Source organism: Apus apus, chromosome 1 (genome assembly GCF_020740795.1).
Source record: "Apus apus isolate bApuApu2 chromosome 1, bApuApu2.pri.cur, whole genome shotgun sequence".
In the NCBI taxonomy this organism is placed as follows: Eukaryota; Metazoa; Chordata; class Aves; order Apodiformes; family Apodidae; genus Apus; species Apus apus.
In genome coordinates this window covers 32,395,352-32,423,020 of record NC_067282.1, presented here as the reverse complement: position 1 = coordinate 32,423,020, position 27,669 = coordinate 32,395,352, and the positions used below count along the sequence as shown (strand labels likewise).

At 39.2% G+C, this 27,669-nt stretch overlaps 1 protein-coding gene across 1 annotated transcript; it reads right to left on the bottom strand.

Annotated features, from left to right (window-relative positions):
• Positions 1 to 675: 675 nt before the first annotated feature.
• Positions 676 to 26,285, bottom strand: SUGT1 (SGT1 homolog, MIS12 kinetochore complex assembly cochaperone). The gene is made up of 13 exons (XM_051619604.1): positions 25,916 to 26,285; positions 25,780 to 25,825; positions 23,518 to 23,608; positions 22,765 to 22,834; positions 22,342 to 22,412; positions 18,194 to 18,247; positions 16,601 to 16,617; positions 15,961 to 15,995; positions 15,283 to 15,379; positions 14,139 to 14,246; positions 2,771 to 2,861; positions 1,872 to 2,053; positions 676 to 1,223 (listed from the first exon to the last, which is right to left on the bottom strand). Exons 1-13 carry the CDS (start codon positions 25,936 to 25,938, stop codon positions 1,122 to 1,124), a joined length of 987 nt encoding a protein of 328 aa, XP_051475564.1. The 5' UTR covers positions 25,939 to 26,285; the 3' UTR covers positions 676 to 1,121.
• Between the last annotated feature and the right edge of the window lie 1,384 nt (positions 26,286 to 27,669).

The window sequence follows — 27,669 nt, the reverse complement described above, 5'->3', positions numbered from 1 at the left end:
AAGCATCTCTGCTATGAAGACAGGCTGAGAGAGTGGGGGCTGTCCAGCCTGGAGAAGAGAAGGCTCCAGGGAGACCTTACAGTGGCCTTCCAGTACCTGAAGGTACCAGAGAGGTACCAGAGAGAGGTATTATTACCAAAGAGGGTAGTGATAGAACGAGGGGTAATGGTTTTAAACTGAAAGAGGGGAGATTTAGGTTAGATATCAGAAATAAACTCTTCACCATGAGGGTAGTAAGGCACTGGAATACTTTGCCCAAGGAGGTTGTTCAAGGCCCCTTCCTGGAGGTGTTTCAGGCCAGGCTGGATGAGGATTTGCACAGCCTGGTCTAGTGGTAGGGCTCCCTACTCATACCAAGGAGGTTTGAACATGATCATCTTTAAGGTCCCTTCCAACCTTAACCATTCTATGATTCTATGAATGCAGAAGTTAGAGGACCCATTTTTCTGCAGAAATTTCTAGCTACCACTGACTGTCTGCAGTTCAGACTATCATCCAAGTGGGAGGACTCCACAAGCATCAAGAACAGAAATACCATCCTCTTCACTGAATATAAGTTTTGCCCTATACATGTCAGCTTTTTTTTAGCAGTGTATTCACATCCTTACCTATATGCTTTAAGCAATTACCCCATCAAAAAGGAAGATTACTAAAAACGAAATGAAGCAGCTTCCGTATAGAAAAATTTATATTTACAGTTTTATTTAGCAGAGTTAAAGAGCAAACAATTTTAACACTGTTGTTGAAAAGTGTCTTACCCCAAAGTTGCCAAGATGTAATAAGTTATTGAACAGAAATATGGGGCGTAAGGCAATAATCCTGACCAGCCCATTACAGATCACCCTATCCCCAAAGAGCAGAGCTGATAAAGGCGGTAGAAAATTTAGACTGATTGACTCAATTTCCAAACATTAGACAGAGATGATAAAAACAGGGCTCCACTCCGAAGAATATCTTTAACATCTGCAGAGGAAGGAATTTCTAAAGCACGCAAAATATACGGACAAATTCCTGTTTCCAAGGGAACATTCAGTGCTTTGAATCCAAGACTGCTATGTCCATACACAGTGGTCAGTACATGACTATGGCAACACAAAGATGGTAAAAGATTAAGAATAGGATTAGAATTTTTTCCATTCCACATCATCAGGAGGGTTTACTTCTACCTTCCTTTTACCAACATCAGACCAGTTGGTGCTCAGAACTGTGCCTCCAGACTCCATCTGCAACATAAGAGAAAGCTTGTTTAGCTTGCTAGAGGAACCCTAGTAATATGAAAACTACAACTCTTAGAGCAGATTAAGAAATTCTGAAGAATGGTGAAGAATTTAAGCTTCATGTAGTAAGATGTTACACAGGAATTCTGTGTACATATGAAACAATATTTGACAAAGCCATCATTAAATAATCTTCAGCCCAACAGTGCTTTTATCAGTACTGGACACAATGGGATGTTGCTTCATTAAAAAGAAGTTTTTGAAGGGTCAGTCACATTCTTGTCTCTGAGGACTTCAAACTGAAGAACTAGATATAAACAACTAAGAGGAATTTGATCCTTTTTACCCATAACAAGTCTTCAAACTCTGTAAGTACCAAAATCTGCATTCCCTTTGATAACACTGATGGAAACAAAGAGACCGGTGACAAAGAACACCTTGGACTTAGAGTCACATTCATTAGTGTACACATTGTACAATCACACTATAACTTTCAGCAAGACTTGTTCTACCAGTATCTCTACTAGAACTACTGCCACTCCTTACAGGCCCAAGGTTCTGGTAGCTAGAGGCTTCCTAATTCATGCCCAGTTTAGTAAATTGTGTCAATGTGCAAAAGTTACTTATCTGTTCAGAGAAAGAGTGAAGACTTACAAATGATTTGTTCATGGCACGTTTCACTTCATCTGTACCATCTGAATAAATTTGCTGGAAGAGTTTATTTAAAGCAGCATCTCCTTCTAACTTCTCATTCTTCTCCTCTTCCTTGATTTCAACTACCAGCTTGTCCCAGTTCCTCGTATAGTGAGAGGATGATGGATATAAGTGCTGGGTATCTGAAAACAGAAAACAGAACTGTAACTAAGATCTTCTCACAACTTTTAGAGCAGCAGAGAACACATAGACATATATATATCCAATGAATCAGAGATTATAATGGAACAGGAATATGAAAATGCAAATGGCTTCCTCCTTATGGATCCAAGTATTGCAGTAAAAAAAATAAAGGAAGCTAAGAAGCAACTGCCAAAGTTGACTTTTAAGTAAACAGTTACATAATGTAGTTATCCAACAAAAAATGGTGGATAACAGCAACACAAATAACTGAAGTCAAAACAAAGTAGGATACACTGGCTGACAGTAAGAAAAAAAGAAGCCAACAGCCCAGAGCAACAGGAAAATTTGTGCTACATATCTTCAATAAATAAACAAGGAAATTCAAATTCTCTTGAAGACAGAATTGTTAATCTGTTTTGAAAAATTCCAAAAGTATTGCATTCCAAGAGTGATGGAATTCTTAAGTAAACAATACTAAATGATTTAAGCAACAATAGAGGCATAATGGCAGGTTTTTATAATGGTTGGACTCCATCATCTTAAAGATCTTTTCCAACCAGAATTATTCTATTATTACCATACCTAGAACTGCAAAACAGTGACCAAAAGAGACAGACAGAGAGCCCCAAAAGACTATTCAACACAAAAAAAAGTAGTAACTGCAAGTAACTTAATACAAATGAATATTTTAATACTTAATAGTTCAGAGAACAAACCTGGTGTAAATTGCTTTAACTTAGAAGAATCTCCCTGGCCCTCCAGCTTCTCCCATCTTACAGCCTCTGGCTTTTTCATTTTTATTTCAACCTACAAAACAAAAGACAAAAACAAGTAATCCCAATGGCAATGAGTTCTGCCAAATTGTTTGAAAGTAGCTGGATCCTGTAGCAGCAAGAATATAAATACATTTGTTTTTAGAAACAGTCTCTAATATGAAGCCTGTATTTTACCAAAAATTATCTACCTTACAAGATGAAGGTGCATGACTTCAGGTCACAGATCAGCTAAGCTCTTAAGCATCTGCGTAACTCTTGTATCAAACGTTTACCATTTTGTTTAGTACCACCTCAATTTATTTTGCTTTCCATTCACTTGATTCTTTCTGTAAATTATATAGTATCACAAAAGTAATGATCAGTCCCAATGTCTTTACACTGCCAGGCACCAGGGTATTATCTTTCAAGTATCCGGTTCTTGCCAGTCAGCTCTATTAAGTCTGAAGGCCTGCAAAATTCAACTTTATCTAGGTTTACATTTCATCCACCAAAAATTTCCTATTTTATGTGTCGTACAAAAAAACAGAGAAACACCCTGGGATTATGGCTTCACTAAGGACAAGTAACACCTGACCAATATGGTGGCCTTCTACAACAAGGCTACAGAGACGGTGGATGGTGGCAGAGCAACTGACATCATCTACCTGGATTTGTGCCAGATGCTTGACACTGTCCCGCATGACATCCTGGTCTCCAAACTGACAAGGCATGGGTTTGACAGATGGACCACTCAGTGGGTAAGAGATTGGCTGGATGGCCACACCCAGAGAGTTGTGGTCAATGGTTCAGTGTTCAAGTGGAGGCAGGTGACAAGTGGCATCCCTCAGGGGTCAGTATTGGGACCAGTGCTGTCTAACTTCTTTGTTGGAGACATGGACAGTGGGATTGAGTGTATCCTCAGCAAGTTCACTGAAGATACCAAGCTGTGTGGTGTGGTTGACACCCAAGAGGGAAGGGGTGCCATCCAGAGGAACCTTGACAAGCTGGAGAGGTGGGCTAGTGCCAACCTCATGAAGTTCAACAAGGCCAAGTGCAAGGTCCTGCATCTGGGCTGGCACAACCCCAGTCACAAATACAGGCTGGGGGAAGAATGGCTGGAGAGCAGTCCTGAGGAGAAAGACTTGGGGGTGGTAGTAGATGAGAAGCTCAACATGAGCCAGCAGTGTGTTCTGGAGCCCAGAGAGCAACTGCATCCTGGGCTGCATCAAAAGAAGTGTGGCCAGCAGGGCCTGAGTGATTCTGCCCCTCTGCTCTGCTGAGACCCCACCTGGAGTACTGTGTACAGTTCTGGTGTCTTCAGCACAGAAAAGCATGGAACTGTTGGAGATGGTCCAGAGAAGGACCACCAAGATGATCAAAGGCCTGGAGCAGCTCTGCCATGAAGACAGGCTGAGAGTTGGGGCTGTTCAGCCTAGAGAAGAGAAGACACTGGGGAGACCTTATAGTGACCTTCCAGTACCTGAAGGGGCCTACAGGAAAGCTGGGGAGGGGCTTTTCATCAGAGAAGATAGTGATAAGACAAGGAGTAATGGTTTTAAACTGAGAGAGGGGAGATGTAGGTTAGATATTAGGAAGAAATTCTTCACTATAAGGATGGAGAGGAACCGGAATGGGTTGCCCGGGGAGGTTGTTGATGCTCCATCCCTAGAGGTTTTTAAGGCCAGGTTGGATGAGGTTTTTTGCAATCTGATCTAGTGGTAGGGTTTCCTGCTTATGGCAGGGGTTTGGAACTAGATGATCTTTAAGGTCCCTTCCAACCTTAACCATTCTGTGCAGATCTTCTCACTGGAAAAATTCAGAAGCTGTATGCATTTGGTCAAATGAACACACATTGCTACAGAGAAAACTGTCAAGTAGCAATTGACAAAACTGGGAATTAAAAATGGATACGGTTGCAATTATCGTAGGAAAAACAAAATTAAGTGCAGTACATATCATGGCCCATTCACAATTACACATAATCCCTTTAGCCAACCACACTGAAAAGTGTTTTTTTTTCAGAATTAACCTTAACCTTTCATTACAGGGTTACAAATTTGCAAAACAATATGTGCAAAACAGGGGCTTCGTAATGTCACTCCAAATGACAAATTCACTTAAAGCATCAGAAAGCTCAGTGCTTGCTAAACTTCAGCAGTTCCTTGTTTGTGAAGGGCTCAGCAGAAGCAGGTTCTTAGTTCTACCTAAAGCCACTGTAACCTGGGGATCCCTGCAGACCCAAGAACAAAGGCACCACTGTAAAAGCTAACCCTAGAGATCCTAACGGCAAGCTCCTTGCACGGCATCATGGTGGTCTGAAATTTGAACTTTATTGAATAAATTCTTCAAATCAGTCACTGGCAAGCAACAGAATACCTTATAAAATTAAAGAAATTAGCTCATTTAAGTTTCAAAGCTCCCATGTGCAATCATGCTGCATTTTAGGAATCAGAATATTCAATTATGATTGCTTCAATTGCTTCCCCCTACCCCCCTTCCCGTGGGGAAGTTACCATTTCTCTAGATGAGTCTGTATACTTATTTTCCACCACTAACTTGTACTATCTGAGAACCACAAAAATATTTTTAAGACATGAGTTATGGAATTCCCTTCAAGGCAGGGGAGAGTTTCAGTAGGTTTTAAATCAAATACCCACAGGTATTTACTTCCCACTCCCCATGTCTCTTGGATTTCCACTGTTTTTAGCAACTTTACAAGTCACAAATTACGCATCAGGGTGTCAGCTTCCAAAATAGTGGAAGTCACAGAACCAGAAATAACCAAATAAAAATTAAATACCATATTACTCCAGTTGCTCAATCTACTGTCCCTAAAGAAGGCCTGTATTCCAGAGCTTAATATTGAAATCTGTGAGGATGCAGAGATTTCTGTTTGCAGAAGATGCATTCAAACTGTGAAAACTTCTTCAGCAAAACTAGGTCAGTAAGGCTTCCTTCACTGGACTCTTCTAAAACATTCTGAAAACTACAACCTTAAAGTTAAAAAAATAACATCTACACTCATAAATCAAATGTTCTGCAATTAGCTTAAAGAAGCTAAAATATTTGTTGATGTACAGGTAAGACAAACAAGTAGTTCTACCAGTGCCAGAACTAGCAGGGTGGGGTTTTTTTCCAATGGATTTGGATCTCATGAGTCAAACATTTAAGTTAATTAACCACTTACAAAGGCACTAATTAGTTACAAGTGAAACGTGAGTATTACTTTAAAAAAACTTGTCTCTCCCCTGCTTCCTATCTGATTCTTCTCAACCTGAGGAAACTATTACCAATTCAGCTGCACTTTTAAGTAGAGGAGATCTCATTTTTAAGATTTTATACTCTGCTTATTAGTGCATCCCCCTACATTCTATTAAAAAATAAAACAAAAGAAAGATTAAATGCTCAACCCTATACCTCTTCAGTTTTTCTTCTGTTTGTTTCTTCCTCCTCTATCTCCTCTTACACTTCAGGCTTTCCAATATCTTGCAGTATCTCAAATACGGACTATTTAATTCATACCAAAAATGACCTCTAATGCAAAACAATGCTTGATATGAACTACTAAACATGGACCTTTTTCTTCTCAGAATACAATCCTCCCCCCCAAAAAACCCTTATAAAGACTTTTGGCTATTCTTCAGAGTACTCCGTCCATGCATAAAAAGGAGAAAAAAGAAAGATCTTTACTTTTACTGCTCCAGTAAACACTCTCTCCTTTTTAAATCTGCTAGTTCTTACAGTTTCCTCTCTGGAACTGTTCCTAAGCTGCTGCTACACATGACAAACATCCTCAAGGAAAAGAAAATGCTACAAACTAATTCCCAGAGTAAGATGCAGATTTCTTAACTCTAAACCATTTCAACTCTGCGAAGCTAAAAGTACAGACAGCTGAAAAACAGAGACAGAAAGTATTTATGACATGATTAAAACTCTACTCCCATCTACTCCATTCACTTCCATTGAAGTTACTCATTAGGCAACGTGGCAGGCAGCAAGAAAACAAGGGAAATCATTGGCTGGTTACCATTATACAACCACATTTTCCAAAAATATAAAGCTATATAGTTCTGTTTGTGAAGGCACATATTTCTTCAGCTTGAGAGCTTCATTTGATCTAGGGAGAAACAACTTTGTGAGTCCCAATTACGTGCACAAATGGCAATAAATGCATTTTAATGACTATTTTAAAGCAGATACTGATAGCTATCATGCAGACAAGTAACACAGCAGTACGGACATGTGTGTTGTATCTAACACACAAATACTGTTAGCTTTTTCCTCTCCTTTGAAAAAAATTCAGTACTCAGGCAAGAGAAATACATCAACACTTTGCCAACTACTTTGATTTAACATTTATATTTCATAAAACATGCACCTGTCTGCCTTGTGCCAACTTTAGAATAAAAGACAGGAAAATTTCATTGCAAATTAAATGTTTTGCATGTCTCTTAAGGACGAGTCTAATTCCTCAGCCTCTCCTTGTAGCTGTGCAGACACCTGACCATCTTGGTAGGCCTCAGCTAGGACAAAGTACTCCAGATGTATGAAAAGCTTCAAAGCAGAAAACCCAGAATCACATTAGGGGTTGGAAGGGACCTCTGAAGATCACTGAGTCAACCCCCTGCCAGAGCAGCAACACCTAAGGCAGATCACACAGGAATGCATCCAGATGGGTCGTGAAAGTCTTCAGAGAAGGAGACTCCACAACCTCTCTGGGCAGCCTGTTCCATTGCTCTGTCACCCTCACAGTAAAGAAGTTTTCCCTTGTGTTGAACTTCCTGTGTTGTAACTTGGTGCCGTTTCCCCTCGTCCCATTAAAGGGCACCACTGAAAAGAAACTGGCCCATTCCTGACATCCACCCTTCAGATATTTGTAGACATTATTAAAGTCCCCTCTTAGTCTTCTTTTCTCAAGACTAAATAGCCCCAGGTCTCTTAGCCTTTCCTCGTATGACAGGTGTTCCAGTCGCTTCATCACCCTTGTTGCTTCCATTGGACTCTTTCCAGCATATCAAGCATATCTTGAACTATAAGATCAAGAGTGAGTGAATAGTAAGTGAATAATTCACTTTCTGTAGTAATTTTTAAGTTCCTGGTATTTTGGGCTCAAAGTGAGGAAAGCAAAAAGGAAAAGAAACATGGAATTTTGACAGAGTAATTAATGCACTACTTGTTTGAAATACTGCCTTGACAGAAACCTAGCCCTCTGAGAAGAGGGTCAAATGAATTCACTGTCTAGAAAAAAAAACCCACATCTGCAGTGGAAGGATACAGAGAAGTTTCTACTCACAGAATTTTCTAGTCATAAAAGTAGTAATTTTTTAAAAACCTATCAAAAGATTTAGACAATAAGTATATCTGCTGCTTACTCCAAGTGCTACCTATCAGGAAAGTAAGAGTTACTTTCAGAAGCTATTCTGAGCTACTTCATTGGTAGTGTAAGAACACAAAAAATCCTTACTTTTAAGTTGACTGGCATAAGAGCATTTCATCTAGTTTTAAGAAAGAATTTCTGTCCTTAGTTACAGATAAACACAACATTAGTTAGTCAACATTCATATTCTAAGTAGAAGCTTATGTTAAAAAGCCCAAACCTATGGTGAACTAGATTTCACTGAACTTACTTTCTGGGACATTGACAGTTTAACTGACAAACATTAAAAGGGAAATAATTTTTAACTTCCTCTTCAAAAGAAGTCACAAGATTTTTTTAAAAACTTTTTTTTTTTTTTAATTCTACCATGTTTTATATTTTACAGTCCATGCTAAGGGAAAGTTCACTTACCAATGGCAAATTTGTGTCAAGCTCTGATCTGATGGATGAAAGAAATCAGAACTGGCAAAGCTTAAGAAGAAGTTCAGCCATTAATTTTATGATGCATCAAAAATACCCTTTTAAATTCTGATGGTTTGCTATGTCAAAAACATGAAAATGAGAATTCAGGGTTTCCAATCTACTACTTAGTTATTTACTGAACTACTGACGGCCTTGTCCAAGTTGTAAATCTTAGTGTTGAGAATTGTCATTTTTGCAATCATCTCATGTATTTTGTAACCTAAATTTAAGGGTAGGACAAAATAGCACTATCTTCTGAAACTATATTACCTATTCAAACTTACATCTAAAATCACATGCACATTCAGTTTTGGTACCCTAGGTATTCGGAGACCTTTTATAAATTGCTTATAATCTGAACTCCAGGATCTCTGGTCCATAATTTTAAACAATATGAGATAAAGATAACTCTACAGCATTATCACAATCTACAATTAAGAAATTTATTCTGTCCAAATGTATTGCAAGATAAGTGATTTAGCATACACTTTTCAGTTTCTTTGCCAGTTATATACTATGGAGAACAGAATGCAAAAAGGTCAGAGTTTCCACCTCAATATTACACAGTAATCCCTTATAAAAATTTTGAATTTTAGAGAAGGAGCTAGTCATACAGAGGTATGCCACTGCAACCTCAATGCAAATCATCACTATTCCAATAGTTTTAAATCCATCTTCTCTCAAGACAGAGAAAACCCCTTATGTATAGTTCTGTTTCATGTATTTATATAAGGCATGGGCACATAGACTTACATGCTTATTTAAAATACAATTCTCAGAGTATTAACAAGTTTAAATCTACCCAACACCTATCTGCATCCATAAAGAAGAAAAAAAAAAGAAAAAAGAAAAAAAAAAAACATTTTGAGCCAAGTAAATATCATGCTAATAATTGGGAAGGTTTCTTTATGGTCTAGCCAGGAAATTGCTCCAACTAGCTCTGCCTAAGAGATGCAAGAAATTTCAGAAAAGTATCCAACTCATATATTAAATATCAATTAAAAATTTACAGAAAACACTCAAGAATATATCTGAGATATGAATCTGCATGAAAACCTCATAGGGAAAACAAGTACCTGAGAGCAGGGAAGCTATTTTATGAAAACATCCAAAATGACAAAGGATCTTTTAAGGATTGGACTGCAACAGTTAAGAACTCCACTTAAAATAAATCTGTTCCTCTGATTATCTATCTGTGCATATTTGCGTATGAATAGAAACTCTGATCACAGTCCAAGAGTATGTGAAACAGCCTCACTCTTTGCCTTTTCCCTTACACATTTAGCAACAGGCATTGGTGTGCTTTTCCAGTAAGCACGGAGCATTTCAGAGTTTGCAAGGCAAAATGGTGGTTTGAGAAAAAGAAACATTTCACTGATGCACACTACCATATTCTTGGCACGAAGCTGCTAAGACTGTGCTTCTACCTCAGACATCTCTATTAAGTAACAAATGTCAACTGTATAAGAGGCTGAAGATTTCTAACACCTTTCCTGTTTGCAGCACAACTTTAATCTCTAATTAAAGGACAGTTCTGCAGTAAAGAAACCGTTTTTACCGCTTTTTCAAATGGCTCTAAAATTGCTGCAAGTCAGTGCTTTCAAAAAGCCCAAACGACTAAAAACTGAACATTCAAAGTAATTGTCCCTAAACTGTTTGTAGATGCAAGAGCAGAAAGGAATAAAACGAGAAAGCACCATCTCAAGTTTCCTTCAAGTTCATAAGCATATACTAAAAGCACATACTCATTCTCACTCTCCTTTACAAGGTCCAAGGAGCAGAAAACCCTGAGCATCACCTAGTACACAACAGCAGATCTAGAGAAACTGCTCATGTTATACAAGTTTCCAACAGAACATGGCAAAATGATCCCTGGAATCCCAAACATTCTGCCTGATAGACTGAACAGAAAGCAAAGCTGACAGTGCACAAAGAACTATTTCAGAACATTAGAAATCCTTACACAGTTTGTGCATTTCAACTTTCCTGCTCTATTTTCTGGACAGAAACAGATAATCTAGTTTTGTCTTAAGCATATTTAGCCAGTAATTTGAGAGTTTTATGGGTTTTTTTCCTTTTTTGAAGAGAGCTCGATGATCCTATGCTCACTGAGCTACATGACAAATGCATTCAGGCAACTTCCGAAGACCAAACCTGATCCAGCCTTTACATTTTGGCTCCCTCTTCTGGAATGAAGCAGCCAAGTAGCACAAATAAAGGGTACCTTCCTCTTGTGAAAATGCTGAATGCAACGTGGCAGTTTTTCCCTCACTTCACCTCACACCTGAACACCACTGAGGATGACGACCACAATACACAAAACCCTACCTAGTGTGTGCAAAGTTATGCTACATACAAAGAGCTGATCAGCTTCTATTTATATATGGTGCTTTTTGGAGCTGCTGTTACTTTTTGCTTAACCAGACTACTATACACACCTTGGACAGATGAGGAGTATAAACAACAATGTCATTTGATCTAGTTATGCTAGTTATGATCTACCAACTATGCTGTTAATGTAGAGGAAATAAATGCTATGCACATACAGCACAGGACTCAAATCAGTTGTATTCAGCATTTTCTCACATGAACTTTAAGTTAAAGCCTTAGTTCATCTGGAATACAAGCTGAACAACACAGGGTAATTCCAAGTAACTTGTGACTAAATGTGAACAGGAGCCATAACCAACTCAAAGCTGAATTTGGAAGTAGAGATATCTATTAAACAGCAGATCAACTTTTGAGTTAGGTAAGAAAATGGCTCCAAGCATGGCAGTATAACTACAACCATTATTTAAGGGAGTCTGCATCATCTGCTGACAATTAGACAATATACAATACTAGGATGCATAAAGATTTTCTCTCAAAACTGGACTTCACCCTCACATCGTGCTGTTCTTGAGTTGGCATTAACTGTTTTATCTCTTCTAGCTCACAGCCTGAAGCCAAAAGTCTGCAGATAATGAACACTAACTTATTTCTGCTCATACAGAAACCATTCAAACCCCTCAAAGCATCTATCTATGCTACCTCTGTACCATTTGCTATTCCAAACAGATACTTTGTATGTCAGAGATAGACACAGTATGGCTCTATTGAAAGGTATAATATTTATTTTATTGCCAGGAAAGAAACAATTCTTAAGGTACAAACTACACTTTTCACCACTGTTCATATCTCCTGAAAGAACCAATCCCAGAGTTTGTAAGTTCTGCCTGCTCTTTGCAGTTATTTTTGTAATTGCAGAATTACAGATTCTATTAAGGCTATTTCATCCTCCTGAATTTTCATTTTTACCTTTATTCCTTTGCATTTATCAAGAGACAATGAATTTTAAGCAGCAGTGAGAAATCCCTCTCCAGCTTCTCTGTTATCAAAACATGCAGGATTCTTCTGCTGTCAGTTCCATTGTTTCATCCTCTATCCATTACATTTATCAGATTTATTAAGTTCACAGGAAATACAAACTATCCCCCACATAACCTGTCCACACATTCCATTCTGTTACTCACATATTTCCTCATATAATTGGAAAAGACAGACCAAACTCTGTTGCCCAGTCAAGACTACATGTTAATGGCAACATAGCTCACACGTGTAAAGCTGCAATACAAAATAAAGCATTATGAACACACGCAGTTATTATCTGAAATTATTGATCAATAGGAACAGATCTGTTCCTATCCCATGAAAACACCATTTCTTTAGCAACACATAGTAAAAAGTTCATATAATTAGGAAGACAGTGAGATTAGGTCTTTCTTTTCAATTCCTTATAAAATAACTTCATGTAAATTTGTAAAGGTGTTGAAAAGTTCTAAGTAATAAGACACATTATTCAAAGTAATAACTGCCATCTTCCATACTGCTCATAAAAACAAAGCACATACATTAAACTTAAGGAAAGGAATCTGAATTTCTAGTACTCAGACACTAAAGGCCACACCATTCTGTTAAAGAACTTAATGTTTTTCAAAGTAAAATATTCTAAACCTTTAAAGAAGTCTTTGCATGCATAAAGTAGACGTGCTTCTATGCGTTTTTCTTCAGCCAGACTCCATCTGCTGGTCAGAACTGGAATTTAGCTGGGAATAATTTAAATTGTATTTTTTCACTATGCCTACACAGATGTCCTTATACTATTCTTTTCTGCAAGAGGAAGAACATGTTCAAGCACAGACTTCTGCTGTAACAACACTTTCTGTGATCTCTCTTATCCATTCTGTCTCAAAATATTATCTCATATAGGAAAATTAACACTTGGAAACAAATGCAAAATATATACAAATACACTGCTTGAACATAACTATAGTTTTCACACTACTGTAGGAACCTTCATATAAACAAGGCTCTAGACTAGTTACTAGAGATTATTCCAGAGATTATCCCAGGCTAGAAAGGGTACTTTAGAAAGACAAGGTCAAGTTTATTTCAACCATGCCCAGGAACATGCAGGTGCTTTGTGAAAGTAATGGTAAACTTCCAAGGCAAATGAAAAGACTAACACAAGCTGGATAGGAATATAAAGCAAACAAAACCTCACAGTTCTCTAGATAAGGTCCGTGCCCATTCCATACAAATTTAGATAAATACTAATGGACTAGAAAGCTTTCTACATACTTGGAGCACTCTGCTCATGCCCCACAGCCTAAGAGCTCACATGACTCAACACATAACCTGCCCAGCTTCCTTAGGGCAAGGAGTGGAGAAAGGAGACCAACTTCCTATGATAATCCCCTCATGTAATCTTGAATTCCCTCTTCACTGAAACGATGCAGAATTATAGGCATCTTTTTGAGAAGGGAACAGGTAAAATGGAGCATCAGAATAAAAAGGAATTTCCAAAAGCTCTGCAGAACCACTGCTGAAATACAAGGAAATAATCAACAATATATTCCTGCTTCAGAGATTCAGGCTTGGCTCTATTTACGAAGTGTGTGTCTTTAACAGCCTATGTCTTTCCATATGCTATACCCAACAATATATGCCACATCAGACCAGTTTCTTACTTTGCTATACCTTTAATACAGAAAAAAACAAATAGTGAGACAAAAGCATACTCTCTCACATCGTGTGATTTTTAAGTGTCTCCAAGCAAGTACTATTTCCAGGAACAGTGTGGAATACACCCTCTTGAAAAGCCAAGAACAGTTAACCATCTGGCTAACCTTTACCAGCAAGAAAAGGTCATGAAATGGTAAAGAATTATTTCAACACCAAAGTCCTCAAAGTCTGACTTGCTTTTTCTTGGGCACACACAGATTAACAATGCTTCATGAGGCTATATTGGCTCCTAGAAGTTTAGCAGAAAGGTGTTCATACTTTCCCAATACCTGACTTTTAAGAGTCAAGACCACAGTCTTCTCTCTACAGCAACAACTAAAAATATCCTCAACATATGTCATTTGCACTATAGTTGCACAGAGACAGCAGAGCACGAACATTTTCAACATCAGGAAGAGTCAAAGAAATACAGTTTAAGAAGCTTACCTTTGTGGAAAGCACTTTAAAAGTACTTTGCTCGGGCACTATAGAATGAAGAAGAACAAGCTTTAAGTTGTAGTCTTCACCTGATGGAAGTCTCACTGATGCATTCATCTGTTAAGAATCAAAAACATATCTCTGGTCATCTTTGAGAGCAGTTTTCCAAGTAAAGGACTGTCATTTGGCACCAAGATTAAGCAATTAAATTAAATTAATGACCCTTCACTAGGGCACTTAAAGCATCAGGCATCAGAATTTCAGACTACACCATCACATTACTGCATTATTAAACAAGGTGTTTCTAAAGTACACTAGAAAGTGAACAGGAGATTTCAGTTCTTAGCAAGTACTCAAAAAGCCTATTATCTTGTCAGCTTGATCTGCATTCTTTGGGGAAAGAATTATATGGCAAATGAAGTATCAACACATTAATAACGGAACATGAAAACAGTCTGCAACTTCCCTTTTAATGCATGCAAACTACGTGGCAAGTGCTCACACAATTTTAACAATCTAAACCAAAAGGTAACATCCAAGTACTTCTGGTAGTTTGTGAAGTAGCAACTTAGTTGAGAATAAGAACCTAACTCTAATATTCTCAGCTAAATAAAACATTAACATCATCAGTACCACATATGGTATTACAAAAGAATATTGCACTTCTTTGAAACCTGTATTTTGCTGCCATTAACAATTTTAGTAATGCCAAAACCAAGAAAAACCCTCCCACCGACACTTATTCTTTATCTCTAATTGTCCTAAAGCAAGATACTACTCATTCATACCTATTTTTAGAATACCTTGCCTCTGTCTATTCTTACTCCAGATGCATGCACACTCAAACATTTTAAGTCCAGATCACTTCCTCTCTCACCCCTCCAAACATACAGGCAGATGTAAAACAGATGTTCCTGTTGCAGCTTGTGTATAAACCCTGTAGACACTGCTGTGGTAACAACTCCTGGTTCACCTGATTGAGCATATACATATCGACAGCACATAAAAAAAGCTGTACATGAAAAAAAAAAATCAGACACAAGACCTTTTGTACCCTTTTTTTTTTCATGCTATTGCAGCAGATGGCACTCCCTGGTTTCAGTACTACATCTAGGGAATCCAGAGATGTGTATTAGTAACAAAGACAAGTCACCTCTTTCTCCAAGAACTGCACACAGACACCATCCTTCTGGGCATTCTTGATCATTATAGTCACAATTACTTGAGATTCTGTTTGGTACCAGTCGTATCTAAAAAAATTAAAAAGGAGAGGAAAAAACTGACTGCAAAGAGATGTACAGAACAACACTAAAACGTGGAACTGTACATTACGTAGCTTTATGGGGAAGACATACAAATCTAGGTTTCTTCCCCTTCCCCTAACATAGTAGTTGCAGAACTGACAAGGTAAGTAGTTGAAGAACAAAGAAACATCATTAAAATTACGGAATTTTTTTAACGAATTTTCTATAAATTAAATGGCAACTTTTAGTTCAGGGTCTTCAAAGGTTTTTCAAAAACATCACCTATACTAGGCACAATGGGACAGTCTTTGAATTATGCTCAAACTGAAAACTAGACAGAAGCTGAAGCCAGAATCCTTACTCCATTCCCCACTCGCCGAGTGAAGCATAATATCCTGGAAGTACAATTTGGTCTGAACAGAGGACACTGATTCCAAAACATTTCACTTGAGACTGTCATGTTCTAAAGTTGGCAAAAAAAGGATTTCTACAGTCATTATTTTGCTTCTCTAATCCCCAAGTCAAAGAATAATTGACATTGTATGTCAATTCCTTCAATTCTCACAGTAAAGCTGAAGTCAACTTACTTGATCTTTGGTGGCAGAGGTTGCTGCTCTGTGTTCTAGTATATTCCATTAGAAAGAAAATGACATTAGTGTCAGTGAAAATAATACCATGAAGTACTTTTGAAAGACAAAAATAAGTTACATACTGCTCCCCTTTTCTTGATTTAAGTATGTGCATTACCATATAGGTGAAGCTCTTCACTGTTCTAGCCATTTATGCTAGATGAAGAATTTAAAAAATCCAATTTATATTAAATATGACAGTCTGTAACTTAGAATGTATTGGTCAGACATTTTATAAGTATACCTGAAAAACACAGTGGCCACGTTACTTCCCAGCAGTCACAAGCAAGTTAGTACTGACAAGGCGAGCTGGTTAATTTGTAGAATTAGGGCACAGAATGTAAGCAACCAAGTTAAAATTTACTTTAATGACTGTACAGTTATTGCCAGATTTGTAAGCCATTCCTAAGAGTTTTCAAATTTTGCAACCTTTGTCTCAAAAGAACACACGTTCAAAGAAAAGTTAAATCCTTCAGAATTGCACATATAGAAAAGAAGATTTTTAAAGCCTGAAAGCTTTAAGGAGCCAGTGAAGCCTAAAAGTATGCTCTAGCTTGAAGAAATTTTAAGAGTAAATATATTAAGGAAAACACCTTACCAATTCTGTCTGTGATGCTGCAGAAAGAAAAGAAGTTGCACTTTCAGAAAAAGACACTGAACTTAAATTCATGTACTTATTCTAGCTTTATTTCAGTTACTCCAAACATTCTGCATTTATTCCAGTCTCAACAGCAGAAGGGTTAAAAACATACCAGTTCCACCTCTAGTATTTTGCTTTTATGACACCCTACTTTTTACAGACTTCATATCTGTATCTCATGCTAGTCAAACACAGCTGGGGAATGAGTTGGAAATGTGTCAGAGAAATTCAGTTACATGACCTTAAATATACTGTTAACAGTTGGATCTAAACTGTAACTCAGTATTTCCTCTTCTAAGTATTTTTTCCTAAAATATTTAAGATTAAATACTTTTGAAATAAAAAACAACTTGCACTTTGATTCTTCATAATGCATACTGCTAAAAAGACAAAGATTAATAAAAAAAGAATCTTAAGTTGCAGTTAAGAAAACAGAAGGCAGAAGGTTTGGCCTTGACTTTTTTTGGTTGTACAGGGGTTTTTTTGGTGGGTGTTTTTTGTTGGCTTTTTTGTTATGTTTGTTGCTTTGTTTTTGTTTTCTGGAGAAACAGAGAACTGAGGTAATGGCTCAAAAAGGAAAAGACAGGGATGAATATTCAAGACAAAAAGAAAAACTGAGTCGAACCAGACAAAATACTGCAAAAATTAAGTATGACATTAGAGAAAAATGTCTATTACGTCCTCTTGCCTTGAGACTGCAGAATAAATTGTCACCTAAGGTAAGTCTGCAAATAAGACCATGCACTTACCTAATTTGTCCAAATTATAAAGCTGGTGAAAAAGTACCATGAAGCAGAAATTTGTTGATTCCTATACAATGCAAAAAGGTTCTCCTCCACTCACTCAACAGGTTGACATTAACTTTTATTACTTCTACTGCCCCCTTTTCCAGTGTGCACCACAAAGTAGGGAGGAAGTCACAACAGGTGAAGGCAAAATCTGCATCAGTTATTGTGTTGTATCTCATTAAAAGCCACAGGCAGTTTAAGCATGGTGGATGAGTTCACTGTTGGGGGTGTCAGTTTGTAGAAAGGTATGAAAGGAAACTATGCTCACACTCACTGAATACCATGGATAAGACACCAGAGCAGCAATTAGTACCTAAGCACCCTCCATATGGAATCAGCAGTAATATCCCCAAATCTCCACCTCTCTTTCCAATTTTTTATTTTTCAAGACTTGAAAATCAATTTTGATGCTGTTTTTACAAAGCTAGTTGACACATGCTTCCACAGTTACAACTAGCTAGCAGCTGTACATGAAAGCAAGTTAAAATTAATGATGATTGCCTATACTTTAAATAGATGCTCCTCTGACACAGCTAATTATTAACATTAAAGACCCAGTATTAATGTTCCTCTAAATCTGAACTATAGAAGTGTTCTGGATATATACTTTGAGAAAAACGGGAAAGAGAAAAAAGTTACTTTTTTAGAACAAAAATTTATTTTGTTCTTAGTAACAGGTAAGCTGTAAATCCTTGAAAAACATGACGGCTTCAAAGCAGAAGGCATATGAAATCCCTTATTGAGCAAAAGTGGTTCTTCTTACCATTTAGTCTTTCTTCACATCTTTTAATCCAAATAGTAAAGGTATCATCTACATCTAGAAGAGATCAAACAGTAACATTAGAGCTCTTTGAGCACTACAAGTATTGCATAAAGAGCAATCCCTCACAACTGCCAACTGCAACAAGCTCACCCTATTAGTTTCCTAAAAATTACTGTTATTTCCTAGTATCTTCTTGCAACTTCTGTCATTCCAGGAAAACTTCAAGTATTTTTATTTAACTCTGCTTTATTTCATTAACTTCAAATTTATTTATAGGGCAATAGATTTCATCTGAACTGACCCAAACACAACTGCTTTCCAGTTTGCTCAACTTCTATATAACTGTTTGGAAAGCCAGAAGTACAGTTTTTACACATTTTTCCATTATTCTTAAAATTACTTTTTCACTCGGTCACATTCTTCCTCTCTACAAAAGCATCAGACTAGACTGTTCCGAGGACAACACAAAGTTGCGTAGGTTTTCACAAATACCAAGTAACTTCTCCTGGTGGTTTCCCACAAACTCTACATACACATCTGAAGCTTCAGGGATGTTAGAAATACACAGGTGCCAATTCCACTCTATGAATCAAAATCAAAGAAAAGTTTAGCTAAGACCTTGATATTCTAGAAAGCAAGCTCCCCAGATAGAAATGAATTCATTGGAAATTTAATCAAAAAGTAGCAGTGTAATGACAGTAATCATCTTTTATCAACAAAACTCCCAGAAAAATCTTTCAGTCAGGAAAGTAAAAAAGTGGCAATGTGTGACATTGGGGATATATGGTGCTCATCTCAAACAATCCAAGAGATAAACAGTGTATTCAGACACTCAGGGTGTCTGGTGTTTGTCTGGAGACATCTAAGAGTTAAGCAGGATTTATTGCTGGACTGAAGAGATGTCTCAGCAACCCACCAAACAAGCCCCCGCAATGTGTCAACAATGTGGCAAATGTTGCAGGCAACTGCTAACCAGGGAGTTTGCTGTAGGATGTGCTGAGGTTGGAGACAAAGAAGCTCACAACTGGTGCCACAACCAGCACTGAGCAAGGATATCCAGCAATAACCAGACCCTGAATTAATCGAGACTCAACGAGCATTTCGTGTAAATCACTAACTTGGGAGAAAAAGATATGGGTAATTGCACCAAAGGAATGCACAAGGTGATAAATAATTTTGCTACACACGTGGAACTTGAACTCCCAAGTTTCCACTCATGAACCACTGCATCTTTCCCTACATTCCAGCGTATTTTATAATTTGAGGAAAACCAAATTCTTTTCAGTGCTCTCTAATTGCATTATCCTCCCAAAGAACTTAACAACTTCCTTTATTAATTCCCTAGTTCAGAAAACCTAATTTTGTATTCACCTACTGAAAATCTCCTAACTCTCAGAATATAAGTACCAACTAATATGTTTCTTTAAAGTTGACACATTCCATCTTTACTAAATTCACCAAGTAGTCAGAGAAAAAAAAAACACAACACAAAAATTTGAGCTTAACTGTCCTAAACCCACATAACATACTGAAGAGTAACAAATCACACCTCTTTTTCAATCAAATGCAACTTAATTAATTTCAAAAATCTATATGTCTAGTCTCACAGTCTACTGAAAGAAACCTTGCTTCCTCGTGTTATTTTATAAAATAAAGAAACACTGCACATTCAACACCTCAAGCCCTATTTAGATACCACCTGGGGCCTGTCAGTCCCACCAGTAATGAGAACAGGTAGGAAGCTCACTGTTATTAGCATTCCCGATTAAGATTTAAACCAGCCCCTCATATCAGCAAGGAATAGAAACATGTAACAACGTCCTCTGACCCCGTGTAGCAAAGAAACCGCCCTTGCCAACAAAGAATTCCCTGCCACGGCAACCCTCTATGGGGCAGGAGCAGCTAAAATCAACTCTTCAGCATCTGCTTAGCAGTATGTGGCAATTTTTCCCTCTGCGCTTTATTCATTTTGCACTAGCTGCATTGAACTGGAAGTTAACGGTTTTGCCAAAATGCTTATGCTCACAACTGTTTCCACCTGGGATCCATAAAACATTTCTCAAAACTGCAAAGGCAAATTCTCTTATTGACATAAACTTGCTAGCGAATTAGGTAATGGAAGAGAATCAACCAAAACTCTGTATTCTTAAAAAAGGCCTTTGTGAGACTCCTCACATCACAGCGGGTTACAGAATTTTGTAATGAGATAAGGGAAGCACAGCAGAAACTATCTTCAGATGAATGAGTAATCAGGAAGGACTGGGAAGCTTCAAAAACACTTCAACTGGGTAAGCAGCAAAACAATGACAGATTAAATTCAAACAGGTACAAGTCAAGCAATTCAACACAGGAAAAAGCTGTGCTGTATTTCAGAGATTCTGTATTAGGTAAGAGGATCCTGGTACTCAAAGACTTACCTAAAAAGTTATCTGTAGCTCTGTGTGCCGTTGCACCCTACAATACTAGCAGGACGTGTGGTTAAACAGAATGAAAAAAACAAGTGATGCTCTGGCCTGAGGAGATTTTGTGTATCATCTGTATTTTGAACAACTCCAACTGACAAACTAAAAAGGTGACAAAATGCATGCACAGGAAAAACCTCAAATTGACAGTGGTTTTTCAGGCTGGGGCAAGAATATTTTAAAAATATATAAATTTAGGAGTGATGAATTTGGAGATGTATGAAAAGATACCTATCAAGTAAGGAAAGCTACAGAAGTAGGAAGGAATCACCTCCTTTCACGGGAAGATACTAAATAAAGAACTTGGGTAGATTGGAAATACACACTTGTCTTTCTTGTGTACAAACTAGTAGAGATTACCTAATAATCCAAACTACTAAAACTGAAAGAACTTTAGGAAAGTTCTTACATCTTAACTCTATTCCAGAGCAGTCCAAGCTAACAACTAGCAGTTTCTGTAATTCCACCACACCTCCCTTTACCACCATTACCACTGCCCAACACTGCTCTGCCACTTCTACTGTCTTTGGCTCTGAGATCCTTTATTGGGCCATTTCAACACATTAATCCAGGGGAAAATAATTTAAAAATAGTAGCATTCTGCAGGCTTACTGCACTGAAAGAAGCAGCTAAGCAAATACAAGAGTAGGAGGAAGAATGACTGCTTGGCAGTAAGCTTAAATTAGTTTATACTCTCATGAAACTCCAGTTTTAGTTCAGAGGATCAGATCACTTATTTGGGAGAGGCAATGTAATTATACTTTTGCTAAACGTGTTATGTCCCAACCACTGTTAGCAGGTAAGAGAGCAAACCAGAAAGATCTGAGACTGTAACAACACATATCACTTTAGTGCACTTTGCTCTGTGTCACCTTTCAAGGTGGTTTTCTTATAATTTCCTCCTGCTTTCGGGAATGGCAGGAACAAGAGAGTTCTACTTAAAATAGGGGAGTGGAGGAAAGAGAAAGGAGTCGCCACCATCTTGCAATTGCTTTGTTTTATGCCTCCCCATGTCTCCTACCAATACTTTCTGTAATAAACTTCTCATTTCCTGCTTCTAGGATAAAGTCAGGTTTTAAAAAAGCTCTGACTCTCCTCAATCTAAAAAGCGCCCAAGTCCAGCTGGGAAGCCAAGACTAAGAAAAAAATATAATAAATAAAAAGTATATTATCGAAATAAAATAAATATTTTATAATAAATTAAATTATATGTAATGTGAGGTAAAAATCCATTTTGTCAGTTTGAATACCCATCAAGTTGCACACTCCTTCTAAAGACTGTCCTATCAAATGGCTTAAGAAAGGAATTTCAGCTTTGTGTAAGGAGCCTGTTCTGTTCAGAAAACTTTCTGGGACACTTACAGCCACACCACTGCCACCATTTATCTGCAAGACCTCCAGAAAGCATGACAATGCTCCCCATTTTATAAAGAAAAAAAAATAAACTTTTAAAAATAATATACTACTTGCTAAGAACTTTGATATACACTTTTTAGCAGTTTTACACTTCTATGCAGTGATTGCACAAACCTTCCCAAAAAGCAGACATCTGAAGTCAGGCATCTAATATGTTAGCCTTTAAAAAAAAATGTTAAAAATCCTTAGCTTTCACTTTCAACTAACATATTAAAAGCTTTTTCTCATTAGCAAAGGAGTATTCTGCAAAACAGAAATGTTAATACTCACTGTCCAATCTTTGTCCCTCTCTGAAAGACTCTAAAGCAGATGCATAGTTGTTGATATAATATTCACCTAACCTGACATAAAGAAAGAAAAACACAAGGAAACAGTAATTACTTTTCAGTCTAATCCACATTCTTAAGATCACAACATCCTCAGTTCACACACTATATTTGTTAAAAATACCCATGTAAGAATTTAAATTGCTGAAGAGGTTTGTTTTTGAAATGGCAAGGATCTTAAGATAATCCACCCCAAACTGAACTGCTTCTTATAACACAGCTTTATTATGGATTGGTTACAAGCAGCATGGCATTAAATTTATTCATTCATGGTGTTGCAAAAAGCTTGTGCAGACCCATAACCCAAATACTGGCATTGCCCTATAGATGATCACAATATTCTCAGAGTACAACACAGGATACATACCCTTTTCTAAGGAGCGCTACAGCATTATTCGGGTTGAGCTCTAGGGACTTCTTTGCATCTGCAACTGCATCTGTTGGAAGTCAGTTTAAAGATGAGGAACACAATAATACCTTATAAAAAGCACTGAATGGCGAGTCTTTCAGTAGTGAAAAAATTTAAGGTGTACTATGTTAGTTTTCTTAGGTTGCACACAGATCCCACAGTTGGAATTAAATGTAGCCACAACTGCTCCATATGACCCCTCCATCCTGCTGTAGAGTTCTACCTAAGATGTAGCACAACTTTTGTTTAGTCAAATCCTCTACTTAGATCCGAAATGTGAATCTGTTTGTTAGGTTTTTATTGGAAAGAAAAAAATAGACCAAATCTTAAGCTATTTAGTTAAGTCCTTTTCCCAGGCACTGCTCAGTTACCATATTCCTACTGTGACAGGATTCAGTCTCTACCAAAAACATAAGGATGCTTACAACACAAAGCTTAAAAATGTGTCTAAGAAGTCTACTTTAAAAAAGCTGCCCAGATAATACTAGGCTAAAACTAAATGGAAATGGGACTGCAGAGCACCCAGTTGGGAAGTTTTGCAGAAACAAAACAAAGAAAATTACAAAATTATGCCCTAACCATAGAAGCAGAGTATTAAGTTATAGATAACACTTTCTTATTACTGTATTTGTCTTCAGATTGAAGACATCTTTTGTAAAGAACATGTTATAATACACTTTTAAGATTCTCAGTATTGTCTGAAGACCTTACCAGCATATTTCTGTAGAAGGATATGAGCATAAGCTCGCTGACAATAATACTTGGCATTGTCTGGATTCTTCTCCAAAGCTGTTGTCAGCTCCTGTATAGACACATAAAAAAACCCATGAAAAGGCACCTCAGAAGTCCCCATAAAAAAAAAACCAAACAACAGTACCAAAGTCTGTCAACTTAAGAGATGTTTCAGAAGAAAATATCCTAACTGGCATGACTGTTAACCCGTTGCTCGATCCTAATGCTCAAAGCTTAAACATCAGAGCTTTAAGTACAAGGAACTTGCCAATTATATCAAATTCCAGGAGCCTGTTTCTTACTGAGGAGGAAACAGAATCTTCAAATGCCTTAAATATGAAGCCTAATACACAGATGACAGCCATACTCTGCTAGCACCAGGAACTCCAGATTATGGGCATCAGCAATAGTTTCCTAGAACAAGCTTTTAGACCTTGTCCTCACAAACATTCAAGTATGCTTTTTTACATATTTCAACCCTAAAGGTCCTTACTATGCAACCAAGTTGCAAATCTATTTCTAAATGAATTGGGAAACTTCAGATCCCTCTGTGCTAAGAGTTTGCATGCACTAAAGGTGCTTTCAGTCTTCAGTAACCTGTTTTTTCAACTCAAAATGACCAAAAAACCAAAAGCTAGAGACTTTAAAATTTTATCATTCAGACAGTATTTACAGATGGATGATGATCTTTCAGCTTTATCAGATCCAGGCACAGAGAGTCAAAGCATGCTCTCCAGGAGTTAAAAGCAATCAAAAGTCCTGAGGACACAGTGCAGAAATGCCACCCATGCCAACTGGACACAAGTCTGGTCAGGTGTGGAAGCACTACACAGCACCATTTAAGTAGTATCACGTCCCAGGTTACATCTATTAAAGGCATGAGCTAAAAGACCACACCTAAGATTATGCAAATGTGGTGCACTACCTGCAGACCCAAGCTTCTAAGTCAGCAAAATACTACACTGAAGTATGGAATTTAACAGTTCAAGGATTATCAAGCACAACCTGCTGACTCAATTTAAGTGCTTTTAAAAAAGGCTACACAAGTGACACTAGTATTACTGCATTGGGTATTAAATACTGCATATAGAATGTGTTACGTGTAGCTTTGAATGTACAAAGAACTGAAATGCAAACTAAAAAAACAAATCGACTAGGTTAACACAGAAAAAACACAAACCCATGCTCTGATAGGATTCTTTAATAATTCAAATGACCTTCTAGTGCTGGGGTTTTCTTCCTGGTTGTTGGTGTGTTTTTTCCTCCACAATGACAAACTTACCTTTTTTTAAAATCTTAAATTAGTTTTACTATGCCAAATATATTTGGTTATTCCAATTTGCTTTTTTTATATATCATTACCTTCTGAAAAACTTTTACAAGCTACAGCCTAAACCCCAAAGAACTCTTTAAGATTCAGCTTCACTGTTTTCTTTATGGAAAGAGAATTGAGTATCAAGTTATGCTTCTGCCACCTACTCTATTCAAGCAGAACTAACCGTTTACATCCTCTGACCTTCCAAGTATGTTAAACAGATATACTTATCCACCCTCCAGTTCTGTCTTCTCATTAACCCTCTCCTTTAAGTAAAAATAACCTTTGAAAGCACAATAATACACATTAACAGGTAAAATCATAAAACAGCCCGGGGTGGAAGGGACCTTGAAAGATCATCTGGTCCAACCGCCCGCTCGTGGAACAGGCCCAGACGAGGTTATCTAGCACCCTGTCCAGTCACGTCTTGCAAGCTTCCAGTGCTGGGGACACTACCACATCCGTGAGGAGGCTGTTCCAGGGAATGACTGTCCTAACCCTATTACGTCGGTATGAAGCTCTGGTCTCCCCAAAATACAGGAAGAAGAAAAATATAACTCATGACCAAAAAAACCAACCTAATAAAAATATATTTCTCCACTAGGCTTGGGGCGTTTGTTTGTGGGTTTTGTTTGGGTTTTGTTTGGGTTTTTTTTGCAAATCGCAATCGATTTAGTTACCACCTACCTACACGGAAGACAAACTTGGTTGGGTTCTGTTTGGCTTTTTCCCCACCCTACCCCACAGACCGCACAGGCGCTGTGGGGTAGAACTGCCTCACCCCACAGGCAGGTGAGGTTGCCAGGGGAAGCTCTGCCAGCCCCCTCGCTCCCGGAAGGGCAGCGGCGCCCCGGCTGCCCCCCGAGCCCCGAGCCCCGGCTCCACGGGGCAAGGCCCGCCGCCCCCCCGGCCCAGCCCGGCCTCACCTGCGCCGCTGCCCCCGGGTCCCGGTCGATGTCCCCGTCCGAGAACCTGCCAAGGGAACACAGCGGCGTGAGAAGGCGAGACCAGGCCGTGCGGGGGGAGGCGGGGGCAGGGCGGGGGGCAGGGCGGGGGACTCACCGCGGAGCAGCCGCCGCCGCCATCGCCGCCCCAGGAAACTTCTGGAGACGCGCAGCGCCGCGCGCCGGGAGCCCCAGGGCCGCAGCCGCGCAAAGCTCGACGGGATGCGGGGGGGCCCCGCGAGCTCCTCCCAGGCCGCTCCGGGCCCGGCGGCGGCCGCGGCGACCGGGGCAGCGCTCCTGGTGCTGCTGCTGCTGCTGCTGCTGCTGCTGCTGCTCCTCCTCCTCCTCCTGCTCCTCCTTTCCGCCCGCCGCTTCCTGCCGTGGCAGCGGGGAGGGAGGTGGCGGCCTCGGGGGCAGCGGCCTTGCCTGAAGCCCAGACGCCTCCTCTCCCCGCAGCCTGCGGCGGCCTGCGGCCTTCCTCCCTCTCTCCCTCCCTTCCTCCCTCCCTTCCACCCGCCTCCCGCCGCCTCCGTCTTTCCCGAGTCAGCAGCTGCTGGGATTTGAGACGGGCGCGTCTGGTTGTGCCGCTGCCGGGGCAGGGAGGCCGCTGCCCGAGGGGAGGAGCTGCTGGAGCTGCAGGCGCGAGCTCTCGGTGTGGTTTGCTCCGCACTCTCCCGGGTGGGGCCGAAGAGACGCGCGGGTGAAGCGGGCGGGCTAGAGCCGGAGGGCCCGGGAAGGGAGAGGTTGCCCTTTGCTGCTGGCTGCGCGAGTCCGCTGCGGGAGGCACGGGCCCGTCTGCAGGAGGTGTTCTGGCATAAACTGAGCTGACACATCATTTTCCTTCTGTAATAGCCGCATCTATGGCAAGAGGCTTTGTTGGCAAAGTTGTAACCTTATGACGTGCTTTTATTGTTATTTTCATATTTCCAGTAAATCAGCAAAACGTCTTGCCCACTAACATCGGTGAAGCGTTGCCACTTCAGGTTTCCTAGTATTATAAAACACTTCTACTACAGGAAGCAGTTCCTGCTTTACAGTCTGATTTAAAAAGCCTAGCGTCCCTCCCCAGTGCTTTCCTCAATTGGAAATAGCCCTTGGGGTGGGAACTACATTGGCTTCATCGCTGCAGTCCTTCTCCACGTTCCCAGCAGTACTGCAAGGCTCCCCTGCGGCAGATGCACAGTGGTCCCTTCGGCCAGCCCTCCTGAAAATGGGGGGAGGCGGGCTGGATTTGCAGCTGGAAGCCTGCCTGCATGGGAGTCACAGGGAAGAAACGCTGAATTAAATGGGGGGGTTTCAAGCACCAAGAAACAGGACAGATGTAGCTGAGAGCTGCTCATTTTCAGACAGTTCGTAGAGGTTCTTCTACTCAACTAGACCAAAACGTCTCTGCTACAGTTCTGCTCCTATTAATATTTCTAGTACTCATATGCTTATCTTTAAATGTAACCTTGTGAACCAATAAACATAACTCCTACGTTAATTACATCATAGAAAGTAATATTTCCTTTAATGCTACATTCCACTAATCTTACCAGGCATCATGTTTATTTTTTCATCCACCTTCTCTGGAAACACTGCAATTTGCAACTGTTTGAAGCCCTAGTAGTTTGGGCCAACAGTTGTGTTATACAGGCTACAAAGACCTTTGTGATAAATGGTACTCCAGAATTACATTGACAGTTTTGGGGTTGTTTAGAGCATACTGGGAAGTGATGGAAAAGGAGAGTTTAAGTCCCATTCTTGGACTTACTCAGCTTCAATTTTGAGCTACAAAAATGTACAGTACTGCTATTTCAAAGGATAGCCACACCATGTTGGGATTATTCAAGCCTGTTCAGAAGTGCTCCATGGATTGCCCAGGCCCCATCA

Coding starts and splice junctions, on each gene's coding strand:
- SUGT1 (XM_051619604.1), bottom strand. CDS start 25,938: ATGGCGGCGGCGGCTGCTCCGCG. Junction 15,380..15,960: donor CCTCTGCCACCAAAGATCAA/GTAAGTTGACTT, acceptor TAATTTTTTTAG/ATACGACTGGTACCAAACAG. Junction 1,224..1,871: donor GTGCCATGAACAAATCATTT/GTAAGTCTTCAC, acceptor CTTATGTTGCAG/ATGGAGTCTGGAGGCACAGT.